Source organism: Cnephaeus nilssonii (assembly GCF_951640355.1).
Source record: "Cnephaeus nilssonii genome assembly, chromosome: 3".
Taxonomy (NCBI): Eukaryota; Metazoa; Chordata; class Mammalia; order Chiroptera; family Vespertilionidae; genus Cnephaeus; species Cnephaeus nilssonii.
In genome coordinates, this window is record NC_137074.1 from 51,152,198 (window position 1) to 51,179,250 (window position 27,053).

The following is a 27,053-nucleotide window of genomic DNA, read 5'->3' on the forward strand; positions in this document are numbered from 1 at the left end:
ACTTAATTTTATTATCTTTTAAAAAATTTCCCAACGTACAAATTAGTATACATTTGTGTATATTCACACAAACAAATATACATCGTTCTTTCCCCCACCTTAATTCAGCCTCCCACAGGAGGTTTCCGGGCTCCGAGATGACTACCTTAGAGCTGGTGCTCCAAGGAGCCCTGGGTCTTGCTGGTGACGGCTGGGTGTGGCTGTGCGCCACCGAGCCGGGCCATTCTGTAGCACCGCAGGCCAGGAGCAGCGTGTTCTTTTCCAGATGCACAATGCAGATGCCGCTTCGCTTGTGTTCATGTATCCAGGTGCTTGTAGAGTCGACGACTTTTCTCTTTTTTATTTCTGTTGCCATGTTTTTTCCAGGGCTTCCCAGCCCCGCTCTCAGAGCTCACAGTAGCTGCAGTCACCAGGCCACTCCCAGGCTTGTAGCCCATCACAGCCTGGACTCCTTTGGTCAAAGCTCTCACATTTTCCTAGCAAATAAGAGAAAATCTTACTTAGGATACCAGCAGTCTCCTTTGGAGGATATGTATAGTATTATTTATGGAAACCCCAAGATAGTGGGACTTCCATCTCTCACTGGTCCTTGCTCCCCGTTACTTAAATAAATTTTCAGCATTCTGTCTTCAGTTCATTCCCACCCACCCCTCAACTTTCCTTAGTTCCATAGCTTCAAATATTATCTATAACTAGATTCATAATACTAGCTTCTTCCTGGAAATCTCTATCTTGATATCAAAATTCAACCTGCCTCAATCTAAATTTAGTTAGAAATGGACTCTCCATTCTTTATTTTAGTGAGTGTATAAAGAATCCACCAGGCTGCCAAGACAGGACACTGTCTTTGTCTTCCTCATCTATCATACACAGTCAGCTGGCCACTAAGTTCTGTTGATCCCATCTCTAGAATTTTGTTCGTCTATCCCCTCCTCTCCACCTAACCCCACTGCTCTAACCCAGGTGCTGATTAGCTTTCTCTGGGCCACTTACTGCAAGACTCTTCTAATCTCGCATCCACATTTCTTTCTTTTTTTTTTTTTTAATTCTTTATTGTTTAAAGTATTACATGTCTCCTTTTTTTTCCCATTGGCCACCCGCACCCCACCAGCACATGCCCTCACCCCCCTAGTGTCTGTGTCCATTGGTTATGCTTATATGCATGAATACAAGTCCTTTGGTTGATCTCTTACCCCAATCTCCACCCTCCCCGCCTTCCCTCTGAAGACTGACGGACTGTTTGACAGCATCCACATTTCTACAAGTTCTATAATCACGATTCTCTTTTCCTGTCCTCACAAATCTCTGATGGCTCCTTGTAGCCTGGTGAATCACATTCAGATTATCGCACAGAGCACATAAGGCCACCTACAACATGGGCTCTTTTAATGATAAACCCTACATTCCTGTATCTTTATGCCTTTGTTCATGCTACTCCTTCTGCCTGGAAATATGGCCCTCACCACTCCTTCCAACTGGCACATTTTTGTCTCTCAAAGTCCAGCTTAAATATCATTTCCTCTCTACAGTTCTCATTTGCCCACTTTGCTCTCAGCTCTAAGATAACTGTTCTCCAGTCTGGGTTCACAGAGTCTTGACTTATACCCCTGTGCTAGACCTAACATGTCATGTTAATTGTTAACTTGCCTGTCTCCCCTTTGCTAGAATGTGACCCCCCTGAAAGCAATAACTGTGTCTGATATCCCAGGTCCTGGTGTAATAGCTGGCACATAGTAAGTGCTCAAAAAAGTTTTTGTAAACTTATTATGATTTAAGTAAAATAAACAAAAAAAATTTTAGGTTTACTTAGTAGAAAAAAATTCAATCCAATATGATTTACAAGTATAAAGCAGGATTTCATGATCATAGAATAGACATTACTCTAGAAACTAAAGCTTAGATAATTATAACTATACTGTAAGTTTTCAGCTTTCTTATTCATGACCTTTAGAAACGTTTTGTAAAACGTAAAACTTTAACTTAAATGTCCTCTATAACAGTAATAGCCCAAGAAAGAACTTCTAATCTTCCTGTATATTGGTAACTTTTCTTAATTATAGTTGACATATACAATATTGACATAAACATTGGCAGACTGGGAAATAATTCAAACTAGGAGCCACAACAACCTAAGTTCTAGTCCAGCTTTGCCATGTCAAACAAGGGTCCTTAGGTAGTTCACTTAGCCTCCTTAAGCCTCAATGTCTTCAACAGTAAAATGGGAGTAACATATCTGCTTGGTGTGCCTCACCATGATCACTGTGTGAGGCGCAAATAAGGCATCACACAAATACAGAAAAAATCATTCTCTGCATACACCTGACCACTGCACTCCATTTTTTTGGTTATAGTAGATACAAAAACATTAATATATATTAGGTACAATTACATGATTGAACTGTTCTGCACATAAATTTCCTCTTTAAAATGCAATATACAATTGTACCTTTGAAGGATACTAGACTTATCAGGTGGCCACTTGTAAGTTATATAAATATCTAATCACTGTATTGCACACCTAAAATTAACATAATATTGTATATGTCAACTATAATTAAAAAACTTTTTTAAATTTTAAAAATTGTACCTGTGATATAAACTAGTGATTAAAATATGTTGGTTTAGAGAAAAGACACTCTACTAAATAGAAGAAAAATTTGCATATCATCTATATATTTAAAACCCTAATGTGCAAATAGACCGAACGGCAGAACAACCGAACAACCAGTCGCTATGACGTGCGCGGACCACCATGGGGTGCACGCAGAACATGGCGGGCATCGGCAGCAGGCGGCAGAGCGTGGAACATGCGGGCGTTGGCTGCGGCAGGATGGTGGAGCAGGTGAGCAGGGGCACCATACTAAGACTGGGCGCTGGTCGCAGTCATCGGGATGAGCCTCTGGTGGTCATAGAAAATTTTTTGCTCCTGCACACCATGGTCCCACCCGGCATTTGCACCTGCTGCCAGTGCCAGCCCTGCTTGCACCCAATGCCAATGCCTGGTGCCAGCCCCGATTGCTCGGAGCTCTCAGAGGGTACAAGCGGGGGCTGCCAGCCCCAATAGCTCCTCAGGGCTTCTGCACCTCCCCCTGCTCCTGAGGGGTGATTGGGGCAGCAACCGCTGCTCACACCCGCTGCTGGCGGCAGCTCTAAATACTCCATGCTGTAAGCAGGAGCGAGTGGAGCCAGCGCTATCAGTGCGTTGAAGCGGCAGCAGTGGGAGCAGGGCTGCCAGCAGACAGGGGACCGGGGGCTGTGGTGGGAGGGGCCGGGCAGGGGCCTGGAGGATGGGCCAAGACCTGCCACTCACTGTGCCCACTGCAGCCTTGCGGCCCACAGTTCCTTTCAAGGTGCACGAATTCGTGCACTGGCCTCCTAGTAAATAGGATAAAGATTCATATCCAGACTATACAAAGAACGCTTACAACTCAATAATAGAGAATCCTCCAGAGAAGAGATATATACGTGTGCCAATGAGCACATGAAAAGATGCTCATACAACTAGTCATTAGGAAAGTACAAATCAAAATCATAAGGTACTAATTCATACATAGCAGGATGGCTAACAAAAAAAAGACAGAAAATAAATACTGGCAAGCATGTGGAGGAATTGGAACTCTCATACATGCTGGTGAGAATGTAATATGGTGCAGCTACTGTGGGAAGTTAATGTGGAGTTACCATATGACCCAGCAATCCCACTCCTAAAAATATACCTAAGAGAACAGTAAATATATGTCCACACAAAACTTGCCCAATGAATGTTCACAACAGCATTATTCATAATAAACAAAAAAATGGAAGCAACCCCGATGTCCATCCATCAACTGATAAATCAATAAACAAAATGTGGTCTATCTTTCAATGAAATATTATTCGGCAATAAAAAGGAATCAAGTACTGATTCATGGATGCACCTTGAAGTCACTATGCCAAGTTAAAGATACCTGTCACAAAGACTGCACAGTGTATGAATCCATTTATACAAAATGTCCAGAACAAGCAAATCTATAGAGAAAGTAAATTAGTGGTGGGCAGGGCCTAGTGGGAAAGGGGAATTCGGAGTGACTATTAATGGGTATGGAGTTTCTTTTTGGAATGATAAAAATGTTCTAAAATAGTGGTTAAGGTTGTGCAACTCTGTGAATATAAATTACTGAATTGTATATTCTAAAAGGATGAATTTTATGATGTGTGACTTGTATGTTGACAAAGCTGTTATACAAAATGTGTTGGATGAGAAATTAAGAAAAGCTTTAAAACTTACTTGATGGAAAAAAGCTTTGTCAACAACGTTTTCAATCTGTTTTGCTTTTTTATTCCGACCTGGCTGTATTTTCATTTCACCACCATTCCATTTGTTCTCCAGTAGTTGCTGGTGTTGATACTGAAAGGTCAGAGGATCTCTCCCCGGAGGAGGATGACAGTACAGGAGTTTACCCTATAAAGACAGTATGAATGGTAACAGCGCATCACAAGTGCCATCTGTCAGACAAGGCATCTCAACCAGGCACACTCTAATGGAGCTTTCTGCTTTTGATTAAGTTAGCTGAGTTGAGTTTTGGTTAACTGCAATGAAGTGTCCTAATAAACTGACTAGAAGCCCGGTGCACGAAATTCGTGCACGGCGGGGGGTTGTCCCTCAGCCCAGCCTGTACCCTCTCCAATCTGGGACTCCTGGAGGGATGTCCGACTGCCCGTTTAGGCCCGATCCTACCAGGATCGGGCCTAAACGGGCAGTCGGACATCCCTTTCACAATCTAGGACTGCTGGCTCCCAACTGCTTGCCTGCCTGCCTTCCTGATTGCCCCTAACGGCTTCTGCCTGCCAGCCTGATCACCCCCTAACCACTCCGCTGCCAGCCTGGTTGATGCTTAACTGCCCCCCTGCCAGCCTGTTTGCCCCCAACTTCCCTCCTCTGCCAGCCTGGTCACCCCTAACTGCCCTCTCCTGCAGGGTTGATCACCTCCAACTGTCCTCTCTTGCAGGCCTGGTCCCTCTCAACTGCCCTCCCTTGCAGGCCGGGTGCCTCCCAACTGCCCTCTCCTGCTGGCCATCTTGTAGTGGCCATCTTGTGTCCACATGGGGGCAGGATCTTTGACCACATGGGGGCAGCTATATTGTGTGTTGCAGTGATGATCAATCTGCATATTACTCTTTTATTAGATAGGATAGAGGCCTGGTGCACGGGTGGGGGCCAGCTGGTTTTCCCTGAAGGGTGTCCCGGATCAGGGTGGGGTCCCCTTGGGGCGTGGGGCGGCCTGAGCGAGGGGCCTGTGGTGGTTTGCAGGCCAGTTACACACCCTGGCGACCCAAGAGAAGGCCCTGGTATCTGGAATTTATTTTCCTTCTACAATTGAAACTTTGTAGCCTGGAGCAGAGCCAAGCCTGCTGTTCCCTCCGGTGCGGCAGCCATTTCTGTGGCAGTTAATTCACCTTCTACAATTGAAACTTTGTAGCCTTAAGCGGGTGAGCCCGGCCAGGGTGTGCGGAAAGCTTTGCTTCCCCTGTTGCCACCGGCAACCCTGGCCTGCTCTCTCAAGCTCCATTCTGCCGCCATTTGTTTGAATTTGTTTACCTTCTATAATTGAAACTTTATAGCTTGAGTGGAGGCTTAGGCCTGCAATGGCTATGGAAAGGTTGGCTTGCTCTGTTACCTGGGAAACCTTGCTCTCTGTGGCTGTAGCCATCTTGGATGCGGTTAATTTGCATACTCGCCCTGATTGGCTGGTGGGCATGGCTTATGTAGCGGAGTGATGGTTAATTTGCATATTACCAGTTTATTAGAGAGGATGATGATCCTTGGTGTTCTAGAGGCCTAGCCTCCTGCCATAGCCCCCAGACAAGAATAAAATCTCCTTTGCTCCTTTTCTTTAAAAAAATCCTCACCGGAGGATATTTTTTTCATTTATTTTTATTATTTTTTAGGGAGGGAGTGAGGGAGGGAAAGAAACATTGATGTGAGAGAGATACATCCACTGGTTGCCTCCCCCATGTGCTCCAACCAGGGTCTGGGATTGAGCCTGCAACCGAGGTATGTGCCCTTGAATGGAATAGAACCCAGGACCCTTCAGTCCACGGGCCGATGCTCTTTCCACTGAGCCAAACCGGCTAGGACTCTGTGCTCCTTTTTACCTCACTTGCGTATCTATTAAGTATGTACTTTTCAGTACACTTATATGACTATACTTATAATGAATATTTTCCAAAGCGAAAAATAGGAAGCAATTGGACAGTGACTGTACTAATGGGATCCTGGGCTGGTTGCAGTTGTTCACTGGGTGCAGATTTCCCTCTTCCATTGTAAACACTCTAAAAACTATTATTTTTAATGCATCTTCCCATCCTCCAGTTTTATAAATTGTAAACAAATAATTTATGCACATAAATATTCCATTAACTACTTTCTCCCTGAACTGAAGGCAAGAGAATATGCCTGCTCACTTTTATTTTCCATAATAATCTCATGAGATAGGTACTATTAGTTCCTCCTCCATTGATGAAGAAAATCCAAAACTTATCATGCCCTCATTTATAATGAGAATAATAACCTCACAGACTTATGTATTATTAGTAAGATAATAAATGTAAAACATTTGAAAGTATTCCCAGCAGGGTTTAGCTTTGAATAAATGTTAGCTATTATTGTTATTATTGTTGTTACTAGGTAAATGTAAGGAGAAAGACATATAAACACTATAATACAGGGAAGATTGTGTTATAGGAGTGGAAAAAAACAGGTGTTCGGAGACCATTGTCTCCTTCATATTAAGTTGTCAGTCACCTTACTGATTTATATGATGCTAGCTCTCTTTGATTAAAACTATAAATCTAGTTATAAAAAAATCTCAATGAGAAAATATCTCCTTTATAACTTAACAGGTAGTCATTTTCTAAAGTCATACCGTGGAGAAAGAAGACCTGTTTATTCAAGAGCAACAAGAAGCAGGGTTCCCTTACATTGACATAATCCTTCAGGATGTAGCGTGCAGACCGAGGCTGGTCTGGCTGCCCATGTGCTGTCATGAATCCTCGCATATCTGTGAGGAGAAAGGAATTTTGTAAAACCTAAGTTAGAAGACAGAGTATCACAACAAAACAACTGTGGTGATAACTTAGACCTTTCCCTTAATGCACTAGCATCCGTACTCTCTACTTTGAAGTCAATTATCATTGTAGAAAATATTTTGGTTCACATGATAAAAACATTTGACAACCCAGAATAGACCATATTGTTTTATCTGATATCCCAGCACCACATTGTGACACATACAACTTCCTTCTACTCCACTTCTCTCATTTCTTGATTTTAAACATTCAAGGAGGCTTCTTGTAGAATGCTATGTTGTCATTATTAGCAAAACCAAAAGCAATAGAGCAAGTTTTCGTATGTTATCCCCACACTTTTTCCAGTTTCCCAGAGACAACGAAGATCCTTTTTAATACTAACTCAATTAGAAGAGAGGAGTAGAGCACAGCGGATAAGAATATAGGTGTTGGCAGCCTGGTTGGGTTCAAGACTCAGCTCCCTCACATACTAGCTGTGAGTTGGCTCCGTTTAGAATAGTTAGAATCCTAGAGCTCACACCACACAAAAAAGTAGGTTCAGGCAGATTAAAAATCTAAAGGTTTTAAATAAGAAAAGATATTACAAGAAAATAGTTTTATCCTTTTGGGATAGAAATGGTCTTCCCCAAGTAAAATGCCGAAAAGGAAAAAAACAACCAACAATCCAGTCTATTAAAATTGTTAACTTCTATGTTAAAGAAACCATAAACATTGGGAAAACATTTGTGGCACATGTAACAAAGAACTCCTACAAATCAAGATAAAAACAAATGATGCATAGAAACAAGGTGATTTCCAAAAGAAACAAATGGTTAACAAACATATGGACAGATGCTCAATTTCACTTTTATTTAAAGAAATAAATTAAATCAAGAATTATTTAGCAACATCTTTTAAAATTAACTGCCAGAGACTATTCTTTATGGACCTGCACATAGCGATCTTAGAAACTGTATAGGTGTGGTCATCCCTGCCTACAAACTGGCGTTTTCCTTTCTTTAACTTGCTCAGTGTCCTGGAGAGAGGTCTGATTAGGAAAAATGGGTTCTCATCCAGGCTGTGCCACTAACCAGACACCACCTTGGGCAAGTGAGTTCATGCTTTGATTTCAGATTACTTGTAAAAAAGGGGAACAAGAGGTGAAGTGATCTTTAAGGTCTCTTCTAGTTCAGTGATTTTGTGACTATACCAGTCTTACCACAAGTGCTTAGTATCCATCCTTGTTCAAGTCTCTCAACTTAGCCCTAGCTGGTTTGGCTCAATGGATAGAGGGTTGGCATGTGGACTGAAGGGTCCCAGGTTCGATTCCAGTCAAGGGCACATGCCCAGGTTGTGGGCTCGATCCCCACTGTGGGGCGTGCAGGAGGCAGCTGATCAATGATTCTCTCTCATCATTGATGTTTCTCTCTCTCTCTCCTTCTTCCTTCCTCTCTGAAATCGATAAAAAAATATATTAAAAAAAAAAAAGTCTCTCAACTTAGGTAAGTTCAAGGTCTGACTTAAGCACTGTCCCTATCAAATCACTTTTGTCTGCCAGGAAATAATAAAATGAACTGCACTCCTTCCCAGGCTGGTGACAATTCTTTTAAAGGCAGGTCACACATGCACAGAAATGCTTCTAACATTGCTACCCCTTTAAGTAGACATAGGTTCCCCCAGACAACCTTTAAAGTTTGTATTTAAGGTAAATAAATTACAACCAACTGGAGAAATGATAGGCTAAAGTAACTCCCACGTGGAATTGAGGTAAAAGATGGAGGTGGGAGTGTGGACTCATTTTAATGTTGAACGAGGCTTACAGGGGTTGATGGAAGGGGAAGGAGGTTTTGTGTCCCTATTCCCTATCCTAACTGCTCTGTCCCGCTCTAAGGGCTTTCCCTTCTGACGCTCCCCTCATTACTCTTCTATCCTGCTCTGGTAAGCACATTCATTTTCTTCCCGGTTTTGGGAGAAGTCTCCAGAAAAAGCCAACCTAGCCTCAGGTCAGAACTAATGCCTACACTTGGGTATCAGCAAAGCGGTGCATGTCCCATGGCCTTTCCTTTAGAAGCGTGTGGTAACTGCTGACAGGCCCTGCGCTCCCCGTGGGGGCTCTGAACACTGCCACATCGAGGCCTCTACATGGAAAGGGCCCGAGACCAGGAGAGCATGGAGGACGTGTCTCCCCAGGGAGTGATTTCTGAGGTGAAGGGAAAGAGACAAAGAATACAAAGCATCTCCTTCTCTAACTTCTAGAAAGCACTTAACACAATGAAGTAAAATACCACTCAGGTGGCGCTCTGCTCTCCTCCGCTACCGGTGGGCCCTGAAGCCACCATCCAACCAGACACCTGGAGGCCACTTCACAGGCAAGGCCAACAGAGAAAACAAAAATATCAACTCTGGAAGATGACCTGACAAATGCTAAGGAAAAATTCTGAATTTGTATCTTTTCAGAGGACTACTTCTCTCATTAACTTTATTTTTTGGTCATGTTTTAAGATAAACCACAACTCACATCCATAAGCTGTCAGCAGTTCTTCTGATGTTGGAGGCCGATGGGGATCTTCGTCCTCTCTAGGCTTTATGATGTTAATGCCATAGGTAGCTTCTAAAACATGTCTTGGAATATTCTGGCAAACGTAAGCTTGTCAAGGAAACCATTCCCTTGAACTGCCCCCTTCCTTCCCCTGGTGTCTGGCACATGCTTGTGGCAAAAACCTTTTCACCTCTCCAAAAGAGAAGTAGTTATTCATTAATTAAATTTTTTTCCCCTTTTAAACAAAGCCTCATGCACCAATGAATCCTTTTAAATAATTATTAAAATATCTCTGAAATACATCTTAAAGTTGACAAATTTTTACCTAAACAAACTATCAATTTGTGAGATAATCCCAATTCGAACATAAAGCACAGAGAGTCTGTTTCTAATTCTTATGACCATGTAAGGAGAATTTATTTTTTTCTCTCGTCTACCCATAGATTTTTTTTAACCCACTTACGACTTTCTATCTTGTACCACAGTTACTTATGTACATGCCGCATAGCCCTGACAGACTGAATCCTAAAAGGGCAGGATCCACATCAGACTCATGCCAGCATCCTCCACAGAACCCAACCTAATGTGGCTTGCAATACATTTTTTGAGATTCATCCAGGTTGCTATAATAGATTTAGTACATTCTCTTTTTTCTTATTTTTCAATTACAGTTTACTTTCAATATTATTTCGTATGAGTTTCAGGTGTACAGCATAGTGGTTAGATAATCATATACTTTGCAAAGTGCTCCCTCAATAATTCCAGTACCCACCTGGCACCATACATAGTTATTGCAATATTATTGACTATATTCCCTATGCTGTATTTCATGCATTCTTTTGAACAACTATATTCTATTTTAGAAATGTACTATATTTTGTTTATCATGGTAAATAAATTTGTACTTGTTATAGAAAGAGAAAATAAATTGGGGTAAACAAAAAGCTGTGGTCTTAAGTGTAGTCATTACAAGTCTTGTCAAGAACCATGCAGGGCCTGGCCAGCATTGACCTACGAACCAGGAGGTCACAGTTCGATTCCTGGTCAGAATATATGCCCCGGTTGTGGGCTGGATTCCCAGTGGGAGGCGTACAGGAGGCAGCCGATTAATGATTCTCTCTCATCATTGATTTTTTTTTCTCTCTCTCTCTCTCCCCCTTCCTCTCTGAAAAATAAAAATAAAAAATCGTGCAGTATCCACCTCAAGGGTTGTCTTGAAAATTAAATGAGGTATTACTTGGTAAGTGTTTAGGAAAGTACATAGTATTTGATTAAATTCTCATAACTGATTGGGAGGCAGCTATTATTACCCTCATTTAAAAGAAAAGGAAAGACTCTGGGAGGTTAGGCAAGTTTTCCAAGGTCACTCAAGGAGTTAAATGGCAGTGTCAGGAGTCCAGCAGGTTTGCAATTGGAGGCTGAGATCCTAGGCTGGGATCCTCCATTTATACCAGGCTACCCTGCTGCAACCAGGACGTGGGGTTCCAATTCTGAAGTCCTGATGCTATCTCACTATATAAACCTGGGCAGAGCACTAGTAAATATTTTAAATTTTTCATTCTCAGATTATCAGTCCTGAATACATCAATGCAAGACAATGTCCGAAATAAACTTGAAGCCCCAATTCACACATAATAACCAGGGTTTTTACCAAGCAGAAAGGATATCAGTGATATAGGTGGAACGTGATCTCTCATCTGGTCAATTGGGAGGATTCCGTTGCAAGTCATCTCAGCCTTGGTAGAGACAAAGGATGGCATCACCAGGCCTGGGCAGTCACATAAGCAGAGGCCAGGTTCCACAAAGAGAGTCTGAAAGACAAGTAAGAGGATTTTATGTTGGGCATACAGAAGAGGAAGGGAAGGAAGAGCAGCACATGAGTGACACAGAACTTCAGAAAATACCCAGATGGAGGAACTGACTGAGTAGGAAATACAGAGGCTAATGCTGTAGCAATAAATACCTGAAAATGCTTGGTGTGACCAGGTGTGGCAGACACAGATACTTTTTTGTTGCCCATGATAGTGTTGATTGTTGAACTCTTACCAACATTTGGGTAGCCCACCTAGAAGAGACTCAGAAGTTACTGAATAGTCAAACAGCACACCTATCAAAGAACCAAAGATATGATATAAATAGTGGCAACACTAGCATGATTCTGGTTGTTTCCGAAGGTTATTTGAAATACACGTTGTTTGTTGTCAGACATTTTCCCACCCGTGGTATGGGTATATTTGTTCACATTCATCTCCAGTGATGAACAGTACATTTTATTATTTATTTATTTTTTTAAAAAATATACTTTTATTGATTTCAGAGAGGAAGGGAGAGGGATAGAGAATAGAAACATCAATGATGAGAGAGAATCACTGAGCGGCTGCCTCCTACTGGGAATTGAGCCCATAACCCAGGCATGTGCCCTTGGCCGGAATTGAACATGGGACTCTTCAGTCTGCAGGCCGACGATCTATCCACTGAGCCAAACCAGCCAGGGCAGTACATTTTATTTTTATAAGTTTTGCTATCACAGCAGATGCTCCAGTAAAACTTACCACCTTGTTCCCAGCTCTTCCCTCCCCTCTTCCCATCTACAGGCATTTCAGTTCCCATTGGATCTTCCATACTGGGTGAAGCTGAGCATCAGAGATATTTTCATTATCACAACAAACAATTATTGAGCCTGCAACCCAGGCATGTGCCCTGACTGGGAAACAAACCTCAACCTCCTGGTTCCTAGGCTAACACCTAACCACTGAGACAACCAGCCGGGCCAATTATTTCTAATAACATTAACAAGTTTCTGTCGTGCTGGCCAAAAATTTCAAATGACACAATGAGTTGAGGTGGGTTATCAAGCTATTAAAACTCTTCAATTACTCTTGGGTTCTGGGTGAAACACTATCCATTCTTTCACCTCTGTCTCTCCCAAACTATCAATAAATCGGAAATGTCATATTGCCTCAGATCAAGCAGGATCATATAAAAGAACAAAAGTTGTTCTCAAAATGACAAGCAAACTTTTCGCTCAAATTAAGCCACCCTTGTTCTAAGCCTTTTCTCAGGCTTTCTCCCAGGCCTCCAAACCCAATCCACTCTCTTACATGGTTCCAAGAATCCTCCGTTAACATGCCTGGAAGGTTAGAAAATACCAATCTTATTGAATATAAAATCCCAAACTTTCACCTCTATTACAAACTTAAAATGGACACACTTCCACCATTCCAGTCTTAACTCTCACCACTCTTCAAACTTCAACCACACTCGATCACATGCCATGCAATGAACACACTTTCCCATTGCTCCTGCCTGTCTGGATGTCCTTCCACTGTCACTTGTCAAAACCTTACATCATACTTTAAGATAAGCCTCTTAACAGATTTCAGGTAACTGCTTATTAATTTCAATATTCTTCTGTTTTGTATTTATATCTTGATTACCTAACATATTATTATATGCTTAAATGCTATTTGTTGGGGTGAGGGGAGAGGACTTTTGTTGCTGTCATCCTCCCCCAGCCCAATCAGGTTCCCTCATGATATACAGTATATTCCTATAGGTCATTGAACTTCCCCCTCTCTATCTGGATTACAAGATCTATGAGGGTGGGACCGTGTCTGCCTTGTCTACACTATCTATACATGGCCAGGGCCTAGCAGGATGCCTGGCATGTAGTAGGTGTTCAACAAATGTTTGCAGAATGAGTCAATTAACCTATTTTAGGATTTCTACAGGAGGGAGGCTGCTTCACATTTCCATAAACATGAGGGAAGTTGGGCTTTCTGGTACATGTGGAAAATTTACTTTCCTCCACTATTTTGTTCTCCTGGATGGAAGATCTTTAAAATAAATACCTTCTCTAACATTGTACATTTCCTTAGCTAAAAGATGTGGCCAACTGGAACCAGGCTGTACCCCCTTCAGGTTTGGGCACTTTTCACAGCTATCTGGGATTTAGGGTATATGGAGTTAGTGATGCAATCTCCTTTCCCTTATTTGTAGTGTTTATACAACTAAAGCATTTATCATATTTTCCCTGTTCCCAAGATGCTGGGATTCTCCCAAACACACTTCTGAAACACTTAAGAGTATAAGTTGTCAAGGATCACAGGATGCTAAAAGCCTACTTTACCTAAAAAGCCCATCTTACCTAAAGGTAAGAACATCAGACTAGAAGTCCAAAGACAACCTCAAAAGCTCTCATTCTAGTACCACTTGGTAAGTCACATGATAGGCAGTGCTGAACTGGAAAGAGTGAAGACTAATATGAACAGGGCCATAATCAATATAAGCCTTGAGAAAATTCACTGTTTTGAGTTGGGCTTTGCCTGTCACTCCCACAATGGCTGTGGGCATTCCCTATGATGCCTAATTGGTCTCTGGGGTTCCAGTACAGCTAACAAGGATGGAGAATAAAGACCGTCATGTGGTAACAAATTTATGACATATTTCAGCTTACCAGTCCAACAGTAAGGTGCTGATCTTTCACCTTCTTCCCAGTGTGCAGCTGCTTAAAGATCTCCAGTAGCTCCTGCTTTGATACCAGGTGGCTAAAATTGCGTGTTTGCCTCTTCTGCAGGGTTTTCCTGCCCTGAGGCGTGGCATCCACAGTACAGCTTTCCTGCCAGTCCTGGCCACAGGCTTCTTCGTTAGGGTTGCTGTCCTCTTCCGAACATGTCTGCCAATCCTCCTCCTCCTCCTCCTGACAGTCCTCATACTCACTGTCATCTTCATCACTAGCGACAACTTCACTAAGTGAGAGAGGATCCCTCTCTAGATGCCGGCTCTCATCTTGTGGAATTTCAGCCTCATCGCAACTGGAGTTTTCAGAGTCAGTTCTGTTGGCTTCTTCAGCATCTGCGTTTGCTTGTTCCTGATGAAATAACAGGAAACACAAAAGTTCAAAACTGTATAACTGTACTTTTTTACTCCAGTGAAAATACTCGAGTTGGTTATCTAAGATAAATGCAGGACAAGTTATGAAGGAGGCCAGAAAAGGTGAATATGCAATGTCCATGCTATCAACAGTGGTGCCCTTGGTGGAGGGGAGGAGCTGTTGGCCTTCCCTTTATACCTTTCTGTATGACTTGAACTTCGTACAGTAATATGCATTACTTTTGTAATAGGTATATCTTTAAAGAAGCACGGGTTTAGGAAAGCCTGTGTCAAGCTGAATTCTTTGGCTGTAGATTATTTTGCAATGGGCTGCAGAATAAAACAAAGCATTTTTCATTAACAATAAAACATTCTCTTCTCTACACAAAGGAAAAAGGGTTTAGTTTGTAATTTGAGTTTCATTTTACATTTGCATTTTTAAAAATATATATTTCATTAATTTTTTACAGAGAGGAAGGGAGAGGTACAGAGAGCTAGAAACATCGATGAGAGAGAAACATCAACCAGCTGCCTCCTGCACACCTCTACCGGGGATGTGCCCGCAACCAAGGTACATGCCCTTGACCGGAATCGAACCTGGGACCTTTCAGTCCGCAGGCCGAAGCTCTATCCAGTGAGCCAAACCGGTTTCGGCTACATTTGCATTTTTAAAGACAGTGGTTTGAATGTTTAAGGAAACTGCTATTCTTTTATAATTGCCATTAGTAAATCAAAACCCCTTGGAGATAGCTCCCAGTGGAAAATGTAGGAGCAACAAAACTCAACTCTGTATATGGAAATTATTCACCAATTAAAGATTTCCTTTGGAGAAAAATAAAATCATGTACTATTCATGGGTATATTAATTCTTCTGAATTCTTACTGATAACAAAGCCGAAACAAGGCAATTTACAGTATTACTAATTTGTAACAAGGGTGAAGTGGTTTGAATTTAGAAGTGATGTAAATAAACCTTGCATCATTTTCAAATAATCTATAGTGTTAGCATGAGCAGCCATCACAGATGGGGACACTATGAACTCAGTTAAAAACATATCTTAGATTTTAGGAAAGCGATGTAAACAAAATGTGAGGGAAAATAGGTATGATTTCATGATAATGCCTGGCAACTCAAACAGAAACATGGAATTGGAATAATTTCTATGATAAAAGATCAATGTAAAGAAGTCACTGTGTGCTCTTCTGAGTAATTTTAAAATATGAAAGAAACAGACAGCAGGTGTGGCTCAGTGGTTGTGTTGACCCAGGAACCAATTCCTGGACAGGGCGCATGCCCGGGGTTGTGGGCGAAATTCCTGATGGGGGGTGTGCAGGAGGCATCCGACTGATGATGTTTTTTCCTCATCAATATTTCTATCTCTCTATCCCCAGCCCAGCCATTGTGGCTCAGTGGTTGAGTGTCGACCTATGAACCAGGAGGTCATGGTTCAATTCCCAGTCAGGGTACATGCTTAGGTTGTGGCTTCGATTCCCAGTGTGGGGCATGAAGGAGGCAACCAATCAATGACTCTCTCATCATCAATGTTTCTCTCTCTCTCTGAAATCAACAAAAATGTATTTTAAAAGAAAATAAATGCCAAACTGTTTCTATAAAATTTGGGTTAAAAGATATTAAAATGAGCATCAGTGTGTAACATAGAGCCTTGGGATGGCAGAGGCGTCACCTTGTCACCCATTTTTCTATAGGTCCTCCTACTATCACAGCAGTTAGGGAAAAAATAAACAAACAAACCCCCCAAATTTCCATAAATCTCCCTAAAACCCAACCTGGAAAAGTCCCGCAGGTTACCTTAGAGTCACCAATTAGTGGGATGGCTTCAGCCAAAGCTGACCAGAAAATAACCTTCACATTTTCTTTTTCAAAGTATGTGGCCCAGGCGCTCCGCTGCTCAGAAGTCAACAAGTCTGCCTTATTTATCAGAATAACATTCTCCTTATCGTCATCTATTTCTTTCACATAACATTCCTAGGCAAGACAAAAATAATTAGAAAGGCCTCTTCCAACAAGGAAAAGTTAGGCTAATTATACTGAAGGACATAGCCAGCTATGACTAAAAGTTTTCACTCCCCTCAGTTTTAAATCATTCCTAATTTAAATATTTTAATCATGGCACATTCTACCGACACTCTCAGTAAGCTTTGAAAAGAAGTGAGGTCACATAAAGAAATACTCTCAACCTAAGAAACTGGAAGGGGTAAAAAATGCTTTCCTACCCAGTTGTAAAACAGGTCCTTTTGTCCTTGATAGTGCTGAATTGTTCCTTTTAAACTAGTTAAAAAAAAAACCCCCGCATAACTGGATTTGTTGGCCAGCTAGGACTTATTTTTTAGCCTCATGAAAACAGCCAACAATATTTACTGTAAAATTTATTTTTGAATTCTAAAAGAAAAGCAAGACTCAGTCACTGAAATGAATTCCCAAGTTTGGCTCTGTATTAGGAAATATACCAGAAGTATAAAAGCTGACTTCATGAGTTTCACCATTAAGATTCATGTTATTCACCAGTGGATTTTAAAATAATCTATACTATTACTACTATAGTCCTCAGTAGGAAAATTTCATGTGTGTTTTATTAATTCAAAGCCTATATTGCATTATTTCATGTGATTCTCACAGATTATCAGCCCCTGTGGTGGCTTACAAACTTAGTTTATTTGTAAACCACCACAGGGGGTAATAACTAAAGTGGGGGAAGAGAAAACTTAATGGGATGGGTAAGAAGTAAAATAACCAGGAATATGTCAAAGTAAGTAAAATGCTATTTTGACTGGTATCTCAAAAAATGAGAAACACTGGCAAATGTCTATTAACAAAGTGGCTTCTAAATGAAAAGCTAGAAAGTTCAAGTCAGTGTCTGTGCCGTTCTGCAGATAGAAACAGCTGTTTGAGAAGAGAAAACATCTGTCACAAACAGTCATATTACGAAAGCTCCTAACCCTCGGAGGAGAGAGAGGCCTAACTAAACAAAGCTAGAGGAGAGTAAAGAACGCTTGTCTATAGAGTATTTCTATCAATGATGCTGTCCTCCCACTGCTCCTCCAAGGATGCTAGATTTGAATTTTATGACACTTTACTTACCAAATCTTCACATCTAAACAGGAGCGGGTTTCGAGCATCTACTATCTGGACCACGATATCGCTGAAAACAAAGGTGAGATATTCCAATCATTATGAAGTGAAAGGAAATAATGACCATATAGTAAGAGAAGCAAACATTTTCCATATATATGAGGAAACTAAAGTTTAGAACAATTAAGTAACTTGTCCAAGGTTGCCAGTTACCAACTGATGGAATCAGAATGGGAACTAAGGTAGTATGGACCAGGGGCCATGCTCATAAATATAATACTGTCCTGCTCTTATACAAACAGTTCTGATGCTGTTTCATTGCTAATATTTTAACTGTATCTTCTAGTAACTTCTCCTGGAAAGATAAAGTGAGGTCCACCATATATTTAGTACTTAATCTAAACCGTGTTCGGGCCTCAAAAAAACCCTAATATATTTATCACCTGCTGACAGCTGCCCTATCAAAGCCTACATCTAGCAAATAATCATCCACCTACTTCAAGAATGGGTTTAGATGGCAAGAATCCAAAACAGCAAAATATCAACTTAAGTTGCTACCCTGAAGCAGGAAAGTCCAACTTCTTCAATCACATATAAGATGTATAAAAAACTTTCTGCCTTGGCCAGGTGGCTCAGTTGGTTGAAGCATCATCCCGTGCACTGGAAGGTTGGGGTTCGATTCCTGGTCAGGGCATATACCTAGGTTGCAAGTTCGATCCCTAGTCGGAGTAAATATGGGAGGCAATTGATCAAGTCTCTCCACCTCCCTTCCCCTTCTTCTCTCTCCAAAATCAATAATAATAATAAAAAAATCTTTTGGTGAGGTTTAAAAAAGAAAACTGCAGTTGATAGCAAGCCCCTCAAAATGTGGTAGGGACTATAGCAGCCCAGCATTGCAAGCAGCATAAATATTTCAGTTTATTGGGAGTATCCTCTCTTCCTTTAGCTTGTGTTTAGAAAAGATGTTTTTTGAGGGCCAGTTGTGACTGCCACTGGAAAGGAATAAGTTGCAGATGTACCACCTACTCCCTTACAGCAGTCTCCAAATCCGTATCTGGTTAGCCTTTTCTGAGGTAACTCTTATGCAACCATAGCAAACACCAAGGAAATGCATGAAACCCAGTTACCATTGAGGGCAGGGTTTTTGACAATCAATGTACAATTCCTTTAAAACAGTTCAATTTCCTGCATAATTGTGTGATTCAAAGGAACTCACAGACTTGCTAATTTATGATAGATTGTTTTTAAATTCTCAAATTAAGCAGGCCCTAATATTTTCTTCTTTAAGGTAATATCTACCACTTTAAAAACTGTATTTAAGAGTAAATGCAAGAATGACTGCAAAAAAGCCTAATGAACTAAAATTACAAAGTCCGAAAACTTTATCTACCAAACATGGAAAAAGAATAAGAACAAATAATCAGCTTAGAAACACCAGTAAGAGAAGGAAGACAAAGTTGAGACAGCTTGCTTCGTGTGTTGAATTAGGATGCAGAGAAAAGTGCAACTATGTACCAGGAAGGGTTTACATAACACAACGAAGGCGCCTATGTTACTGGAATGTAGTGTTCTGCCCTCACAATTTCCTGCATTTCAATGACATGTCATACATCAAATCTTTTCTGATAACTACTTTTGAAATTAAAGAGGCAGATGGCTTCGCTGTCCGTTACCTAATGGAAGGGGACATCAGTTGTACAGAACACATTAGTAAATATTTCCTGTTAAAAGATGTGGCGGTAGTCACTTTATTGATAATACTTCTATGTAACTCAGATCCACACCTCCATGTAAAACACTATATTCGTGGAGGTAGAAGTATGTTCTTATAAAAAGAGAAATATCACATAATAAAAACAGTAACACAAGTAACACTGTAATCCAATTGAAGCTAACTAAAAGTTTCAACAAGCACAGGCTCACACTGGGGAAACCACCTGCTTATTTAGGGGCATAAAAAGCGTGTAAAGGGCCGTCCTGTTAAACATGGGAGAACACGTATGGTTACTTTTGTTCCCTGTCAAAACCTACAAAAAGGAAAGTCTGGAACTCAGTAGGACGAAAAGACAGAAAGAACAGCAACTAAGCTATGTCAAACCTGTAAGAGGCAAGCCTGTGCCTGCCCCTAAGCCCCGAGAAAGCTCGGGACTAGAAGCATTAGATCTAGCTCTCAAGGCAAGGGGGAGGCGAGACACTGAAGCCAATCTGAACAGGGAGTTCTTAGGTCATTCCCTGTTCCGTTCAACCAGGCAATTACGCCCCACCCGGTTAACAAGTTTACTCCAATTCCTGTGTTTTTTTCCCATAACAATGCAAATGCTCTATTATTCTTTTCCAAGAACCAGGCATCCTGTTTCCTAATGTTCTTACTGGGTACATTTTCTGGATCTAAAAAACACACAACACAAAACAACCTGAAGGTTCCTTTTGTTAAAAAAAATCATTTCAAATATAAATTTAATTTATGGAGTCCTTGTAAGTAATTCAGGCACCTTGAGGAAAACAAAAACCTTTTAACTATACCAACAATTTTCAATCTTTTTCATCTCATGGCACACATAAACTAATTACTAAAATTCTGCGATACACCAAAAAAAATTTTTTGACAATCTGACAAAAAACAAAGAAGGTATAATTTTGATTCATTCACACGGAACAGCTATTGTGTTGGATGCTGTCATTTTCTATTTGACAATCTAAGCGAAAAGAGGTCAGTGCCCCTGACCCAAAAGTCAGGTACTGCATGTTTTAAAATTCTTACAGCACACTGGTTGAAAAAAACTGCACTATTTCAAAGAGGTGAGAATGGAGAAAGTCGATTCATCAATTTCTAACAATCAAGACATGAAAAAGACTGAAAATATCCCATTCTTAATTTATTAAAATTTTTCTCTTTTCAAATCCCAATTAACACATCATTCCCCCATCCAATCCTTCCTTATCAACTGCTCCTTCCTCACCTATGACTTGGCCCACTACCTTTCTATCTGCAACATAGTAGGAATCACACGGGTTTGCATTTTACCAGAACTGCATCGTTGGTGTGCAACGAACGACTGCATTTCATTCATCTGTGTGCTCTGTTGCCTGGGGCTTTGCTTGGCCTCCCCCCCTGATATACTGGCTCTTTCAGGCAGATACCTATCCCGTTCACACCCATATTTTCCATATTACCAGTAGAAATTCAATATATAGTGGCTAAAATAACTATAGTTGCTTCAGAACTCATTTTACAGAAAATGCTCACCGTTCTCACAAGCTTATTGTGTTCATCTAATAACAAAAAACATTATATATATTTTAAAATACAGTATCATACTTTCAGTTTTTATAATAATTCTCAACAGCCCTTTGTATAGCTTAATCCTGCCCCCCTCCCCCATTCCTGGGCCTATAAACATGTGTTAACACCCAAATCTAATATAACACCACCACCACAACGCCAGTACCCCTCTCCCCAAAATGCTCATTTACCTTCTCTCAATCACCCTCCAGAGTTGGCGCCAAAAGTCCAAATTTCTTTCAAATGGAGTCAATATCAGCTTTTGTTCCTCTTCTAGCCTGGCTTTAAAATGATAAGTTTATACCTTTGCCAGATTATAGAAAGGTTTTGAGTAACATAAACACTCAAATTCATTGCATTAAAAAATAAGTACACAAATATTAACTGTCAAATTATTTTTATACTAGAGGCCCGATGCACGAAATTCATGCAAGGGGCTCGGCCCTTGCAGCCCCAACTTCGTCCGGAAAGCCGTTTGGTCTAATTAGCATATTATGCTTTTATTATTATAGAGGATACTTTCTGCTGAATCAATAAGAAAATCAAATTCAAGTTTATTTAATCTATTTAAACCCTGGAAGTTTATCTATTACACAAAGTGACATTTCTCCAAGGCATTTCTTCCTGGAGGAATGCCGAGAGCGGTGATCAACTCCAGGGTGACTAATGGTGGAGAAGGGTATAAACGAGAGAAATAGCCAGGAATGGAGCAGAGTAACCAACTCAGCATTAACCAACTCACCATCTTTGTGCAAGGATTCATGTGAGGCCAGCAATTTGCACTTAAGAGAAATCTACCAGTTTTCTTTTAAAAGAGTCAAGTTTTCAAAGTGCAAACAGCAATGCAAGCACATCAAAATGCCTGACTCAAAATCCAAGGCAAATCTTCAGATAATCTTAACACTCACCGGACAAGCTGACGTCTCCATTCTAGAAAGTTATCTTTTTCTGCCTGTTTGAGTTCTTCGGAGCTAGTGTTTTTGTCCCACTTTGGTCTGAAACAATCACAGAGGGGAGAAACTCCATATGAGTTACCAAAATAAAATAGGGGATTTGTATTTAAAAATGGCAACTGAGAAAAGAGAGCAGAAAAAGAATGAACATATAAAAATTTTATACTCAGTGGCCATGTTGTGCCTCATGATGTCCTGCATTCTTGTTCAACTCACCTCCTTGGTATACACAAGAACTGTTTGTTTTCTTCATGGAGCTTCTTAATTCTCTGGCTCTCCTCAAAAGACAGCAGTCCAGTTTTAGCTTCAGGAAGCACAAACTTAATATTAAGCTTCTCTGTTTATAGAACAGAAAAGAACTGTTACTTAAGAGGCAATACAGAGAGTGAATACTGGTCATTACTTCAAAAATAAAAATATGAGCATCTAAAACAGAATTTAAGCTTTTAAAATTTAGATTCCTCTAGCCTTGGATAAATCATAATTTCCAAATGAGGTTTTCTACAAAAAAGGAAAAGATTTTTATTAATTTTATAAAACTCCATATGCTAAGTGCATTAAGAGTGGGAAGAAACTGTGAAGATTTACTATAACCAATCTCTTCATTTTATAAAGGCAGTGGTCACCAACCTTTTGGACCTCCTGGACCACCAGTGGTCCACGGACCACCGGGTGCCGACAGCTGATATCGGGAGAATAATTGTAAGCCAATGGGAATGGGTGGGAAAGCAAAGATTCAGCAGTCTCACTCCAGTTAGAAATGGTGAACTACTACACTATAATGTATATAAGATATGCATGATCAACACCTGGGATTAGTGCCCTATGTAATAAATGTCATGTCCATGTGTGAATCAGAGACCTCTGTTCTAGGGCTCTATTTCCCTCCAGCCGCCCCTCAGTTGCTCCAAGCCTCTCGAATTCACCACACACAGCCACCTTGTCTCCATAGAAGTCAGCTAAGCTTCTTACCAAAATGTCAAGGGAAGGTTCTATTCAAAGATAACGAGACATCTTCAGCAACATTCCTATTGACCTCTAAGCAAAGACTGCAGTCTGCTACCCTCCTCAGACCACCAATACCTTGCTTGCACAGTCTAGTAACCAAGAGTACAGTCAAAGCCAAGCACCATTCGCAGTTGAAACACACACACCTCGAGCTATATATTTAATAATTCTTTTAATTTCTTCTTCCAATGGTGAGCTCCCACCCAATGTCCAACCACTGTAAATACCTCTAGCCCCTCGATTCTTTCCTCTTTCTCCAGTCCATCATCCAACTTCTTTTCCTATTTGGCTAAAGCCATGTGGTACATACATTCGACCACTCTGATTGAACATCAAAATGCATTACCTCACTGCACCCACTCCCAAATCTCCACCCTTAGCTAAAGCCAACTATTCTTTCTCCTCATTTCAGTAGTGATGCTATGAGTGCTGCTGCAAGTAAGCATACAACAATGTAGCACCTGTCTCTGAACTGTGTTTACTATCAACACTTTTGACACCAAATATGTGGGTTTTTCCCACACCAACAACCAATTCTCCAAACACCAACTGGGTGTCCTACAATTCCATTATATTCTGTCAGACTCCAGAGACAGAAGTGCCAAATCTCTAAACGGTTTTTTTTGGAGGCTTCATCACATAGGCACGATTATTGGCCACTGGTGATTAACTCAATTGTCAGCACCTCCATCTTTTATGACCCCACATATCTGCTACAGACTTCTTTCATAGCATCTAAAATAAAATATACAGAACCAAAATTTGTCTTATTCAACATTGTTGCCAGTAAATGCCTGAGAGACTGAGACTAAACAAAAACATTCTGAACAAATGAATGAATTTGCTAAACAACTTAATAACATTTACAATAAAAGAGCAACAGGAATAATAATTTATAATGCTATCTCTGTGCTATGTACTTTTCTAAGTGCTCAGAAACACAAATTAAAAAACCAGGGAGAGAAATGAATAAAACAAATTACATGCACAGAAAAATTCACTATAATGTGCTGACAAGTACTTTAAAATACAATTCAAATTGCCTAAGTTAACAGGAGCAGGCCTAGAATTGTGCTTCTAACAATGATATCAGAAAACATTCTGGAAAACGCTAGTACTGTCCACCATAATGTTGACTTTTTTTTTCCCTAGGAAAGATTGAGTTTCTTGAATTTAATATGATATTGTATAATCTGAAGTGTTTTTTCAGAGCTGAATTTTAAAACGGTGGCACAAAAAACCCCCCACAAAACAACAACAAACTGTGGCACATTCTATAGCTCACAACTTGAGTACAACTGGACCCCCAATGCTCCTGGGATATCTGCCTTTGGATTAAAGATAGCTCATTTATGAATTTAGTAGGGTCTGCAAAAACAGTTCCAGGTAGATTTGTTTGTATCTGGCCAGCAAAGACGGAAATGTGACCAGTGTCATATGCACTCAGCAATAAACAACTTACCAGCTACGAACTCTGTTCCTGCAAGTTCTGCAGTTGCAAGGAAGTCATCAAGGGAGCTCTGTTCAGTCACCGACTGAAGATTAAGACGACCCCAGTCATAGCCATCATTGAGTTCACTTGTGTGCAACTATGAATAAAACAGGGTAAAAATGCAGTTACTCTCTTCTGCTCTTGACATCCAAACAAACTCTAACCCCACGGAATCGTGGTCTTGAGCATGATATCAGCACCTTTAGCATCAAAACTGATAATAGCTAACATTCAAATGAGCATTTTCTTACCTCATGATAGGCACTTTCCATTTATGATTTTATTTCATTTTCAAAATCTTTTAATGTAGCTCTATTTTCTGTGACAAGGAATCAGGCTTAAATAGATAAAAATAAATTGCCTAGCCCGGCCAATTTGGCTCAGTGGTTGAGTCAAACCTATGAACCAGGAGGTCCTGGGTTTGATTCCTGGTAGGGGCATATGCCTGGGTTGCATTGCAGCCTGATCCCCAGTGGGGGGCGTGCAGGAGGAAGCCGATCAATGATTCTCTCTCATCACTGATGTTTCTATCTCTCTCTCCCTCTTCCTTCCTCTCTGAAATCAATAATAAAAAAAAAAATCGCCTATAGTTGCAACTAATAAGTGATAGAGACAGATTTTGAACACAGACTCTCTGGTCCTGGCAGCCACAGTTAATCAAAATTTTTTGATGGAGACCCACAGTAAGGTTTACACAGTGACTCAAATGCTGTGATAACACACAGTGATACAATTATATACCACTAGAGTAAAATGGAAACAAGAGAATCCTAAAACAAAGTTACCTTCCTACATGTAATATACTCTATATTTTGAATTCTTTTTTGTTGGTTTAAGAAAACGCACAAAACCTCTGGTTGCCATCTACTTAACTGATTTCCAGACACAACCCAGAGTTTGATAAACACCATCCTAGCTACATGCTCAGTACAGGTACAAATAAATGAAAACACTGAAGATTAAAAGGTTTGCCCAAGGTCACAGAATCAGTAAAAATCAGAGTAAGGATTACTATCCAGTTCTTTAGACTTTATATTCAATCTTCCCATCACTTCCTAAAGGCTACATTAACAACAAGCTGCTTCAAAACCAATTGAAATTGTCAGCATCTAATGTCCAGAGTAACTCTGACCTGATGAATGAGCCATATGCTGCTTACTCTGCAAATTATACAGACAGAAATCAGATGGTGTGAGAGTGGCACATGGACAGTTAGCAACAGGGACATCTTTGACTTTAGCACAAATTCTTACTGTGAACTTAGTGAGTCTCAAATACCTGGGGTTATGAATAGTTAAAATAACAACCACAAGTCAAACTACTTCGTCCATTTTTCAAAGGTCCTAAAACTATGATTGTTCCGCGGCCACATTCTGGAGATGGGACTGTTCATCTTTGAGCGACATTACTAGGAAATAATAAGGATGAAGCAGGAATGAGAGATATGTTGTATTTCTAGTAGCAACCAGCCACTTTTAGAGGGTCAGTTCTTTGAACAAATTAATACTAAGAGAGGTAGTGTTTGTGTATTTCCTGCTCATAACTTCCAAAGTTCCCATGGCGTGTAAGGCAAAGACTATTATTCTGACATTAAGACCCTTCAAAAATCTTACTCCAGCCTCATTAGACTAGTCCTACTTTTTTCTGTGCTCTGTCCCTCCTAGAAGGAGGACCTGCGTATCAGCGTGGCAGAAATTTACACTCATCCTTGAAAACCCTACTTAGACGTCACTTCTAGGAAAGTTTCGTGACCTTTGGCCCAAGGATTCGCAGCATTCACACTCGCCTAACCAGACAGAAAGGCTGAGAGAGAGGACAAGACCTGGCTTACCCAGGAGTCGGTGTGACGGTGCCGACGGCTCCCCTGAGTCTGGTGCCGGATAAGTGCCCGGCCGAGGGAGCCAGATCCCGGTGCTTTCCTCCGGCCCATTGCAACACAGCCGCGAAACGAACTACCTCTGCCCAACACACACGTTTTCCGGTATTCAAGCACTTGGTCCCCGGAAGTGACGTTAGTGAGCCCAAGTAGTCAAGGTCCGCGTTGAACCAAAAAAAGGAAAGAACTTGCTCAAAACTGCCATCTTCTTTCTCGAGTTGGTTGTTATTATAGAGCAAAAATATAAAACTTTTTTGATAACTTAATTTTCCATAAATACCTCTAATAGTAGCTCGAATTTTGATAGAGTAGTGGAATCAATGAATGGTACCGTCCAGATTTGTGCGTCGGTCTTTAGCGTCCGCAAGGAACTAGGAGCGCTAGAAAACAGGGCCGCTTTGTAGTAGTGGTACCAGCCCCACCTCCCGGCTGTTTCGGTCGGGAGGAGGCGGAGACTCGAGGGAAGGACATTTCTGAGCCCCGCGCGAGGTGGCGTTGCCTCTCGGCTCTTGTTTTCAGCGGGTCCCCGAAGGTGTGGCCTCCCCGCTGTGAGGCCGAGCAATTACATCGCTCCCCCCGCCCCCCCCCCCCCCGTAGTCTTCCCGGGCTGCGAATAGGGGAGGAAAAAACCCTACCGGGTTGGGAGTTCGGAATGGAAGGATGAATACAGTAATGTTTCCAGAGTTTGGCCAATTGCAGGGAAAGCCAACAGGATCTGGCTTAAAAGCTTTATTTCAAATAGTAGTTATGGGAGAAGTTTCGACGCCGCGGGAGGTCGACGTCCTTAAAATCCCCTCTCCCCCAGCCTTGTTCAAGGGTCAACTACCATTAAACAAACAAACAACCTTAAAAGTTCCACTCAGAATTGTATTAAAACCCCCCTTTAATTAAA

The 27,053-nt window shown here is 41.0% G+C and overlaps 1 protein-coding gene across 1 annotated transcript; it reads right to left on the minus strand.

The window, feature by feature from the left end:
- Window positions 1-26,269, minus strand: LSG1 (large 60S subunit nuclear export GTPase 1). Its single transcript, XM_079762459.1, has 14 exons — window positions 26,117-26,269; window positions 24,256-24,382; window positions 22,002-22,122; window positions 21,741-21,827; window positions 21,024-21,110; window positions 17,559-17,619; window positions 16,269-16,445; window positions 14,043-14,456; window positions 11,550-11,651; window positions 11,254-11,397; window positions 9,566-9,689; window positions 6,961-7,040; window positions 4,268-4,441; window positions 1-476 (listed from the first exon to the last, which is right to left on the minus strand). Exons 1-14 carry the CDS (start codon window positions 26,213-26,215, stop codon window positions 297-299), a joined length of 1,977 nt encoding a protein of 658 aa, XP_079618585.1. The 5' UTR covers window positions 26,216-26,269; the 3' UTR covers window positions 1-296.
- Window positions 26,270-27,053: the final 784 nt, after the last annotated feature.

Bases quoted from the DNA above. Each gene is read 5' to 3' on its own strand.
- LSG1 (XM_079762459.1), bottom strand. From the start codon at position 26,215: ATGGGCCGGAGGAAAGCACCGGGATCTGGCTCCCTCGGCCGGGCACTT. The intron at 22,123-24,255 runs GTAAGTTGTTTA...TTCTATAAACAG, and splicing joins AGGAACAGAGTTCGTAGCTG to AGAAGCTTAATATTAAGTTT. The intron at 477-4,267 runs GTAAGTTTTAAA...CTTATTTGCTAG, and splicing joins ACAAAGCTTTTTTCCATCAA to GAAAATGTGAGAGCTTTGAC.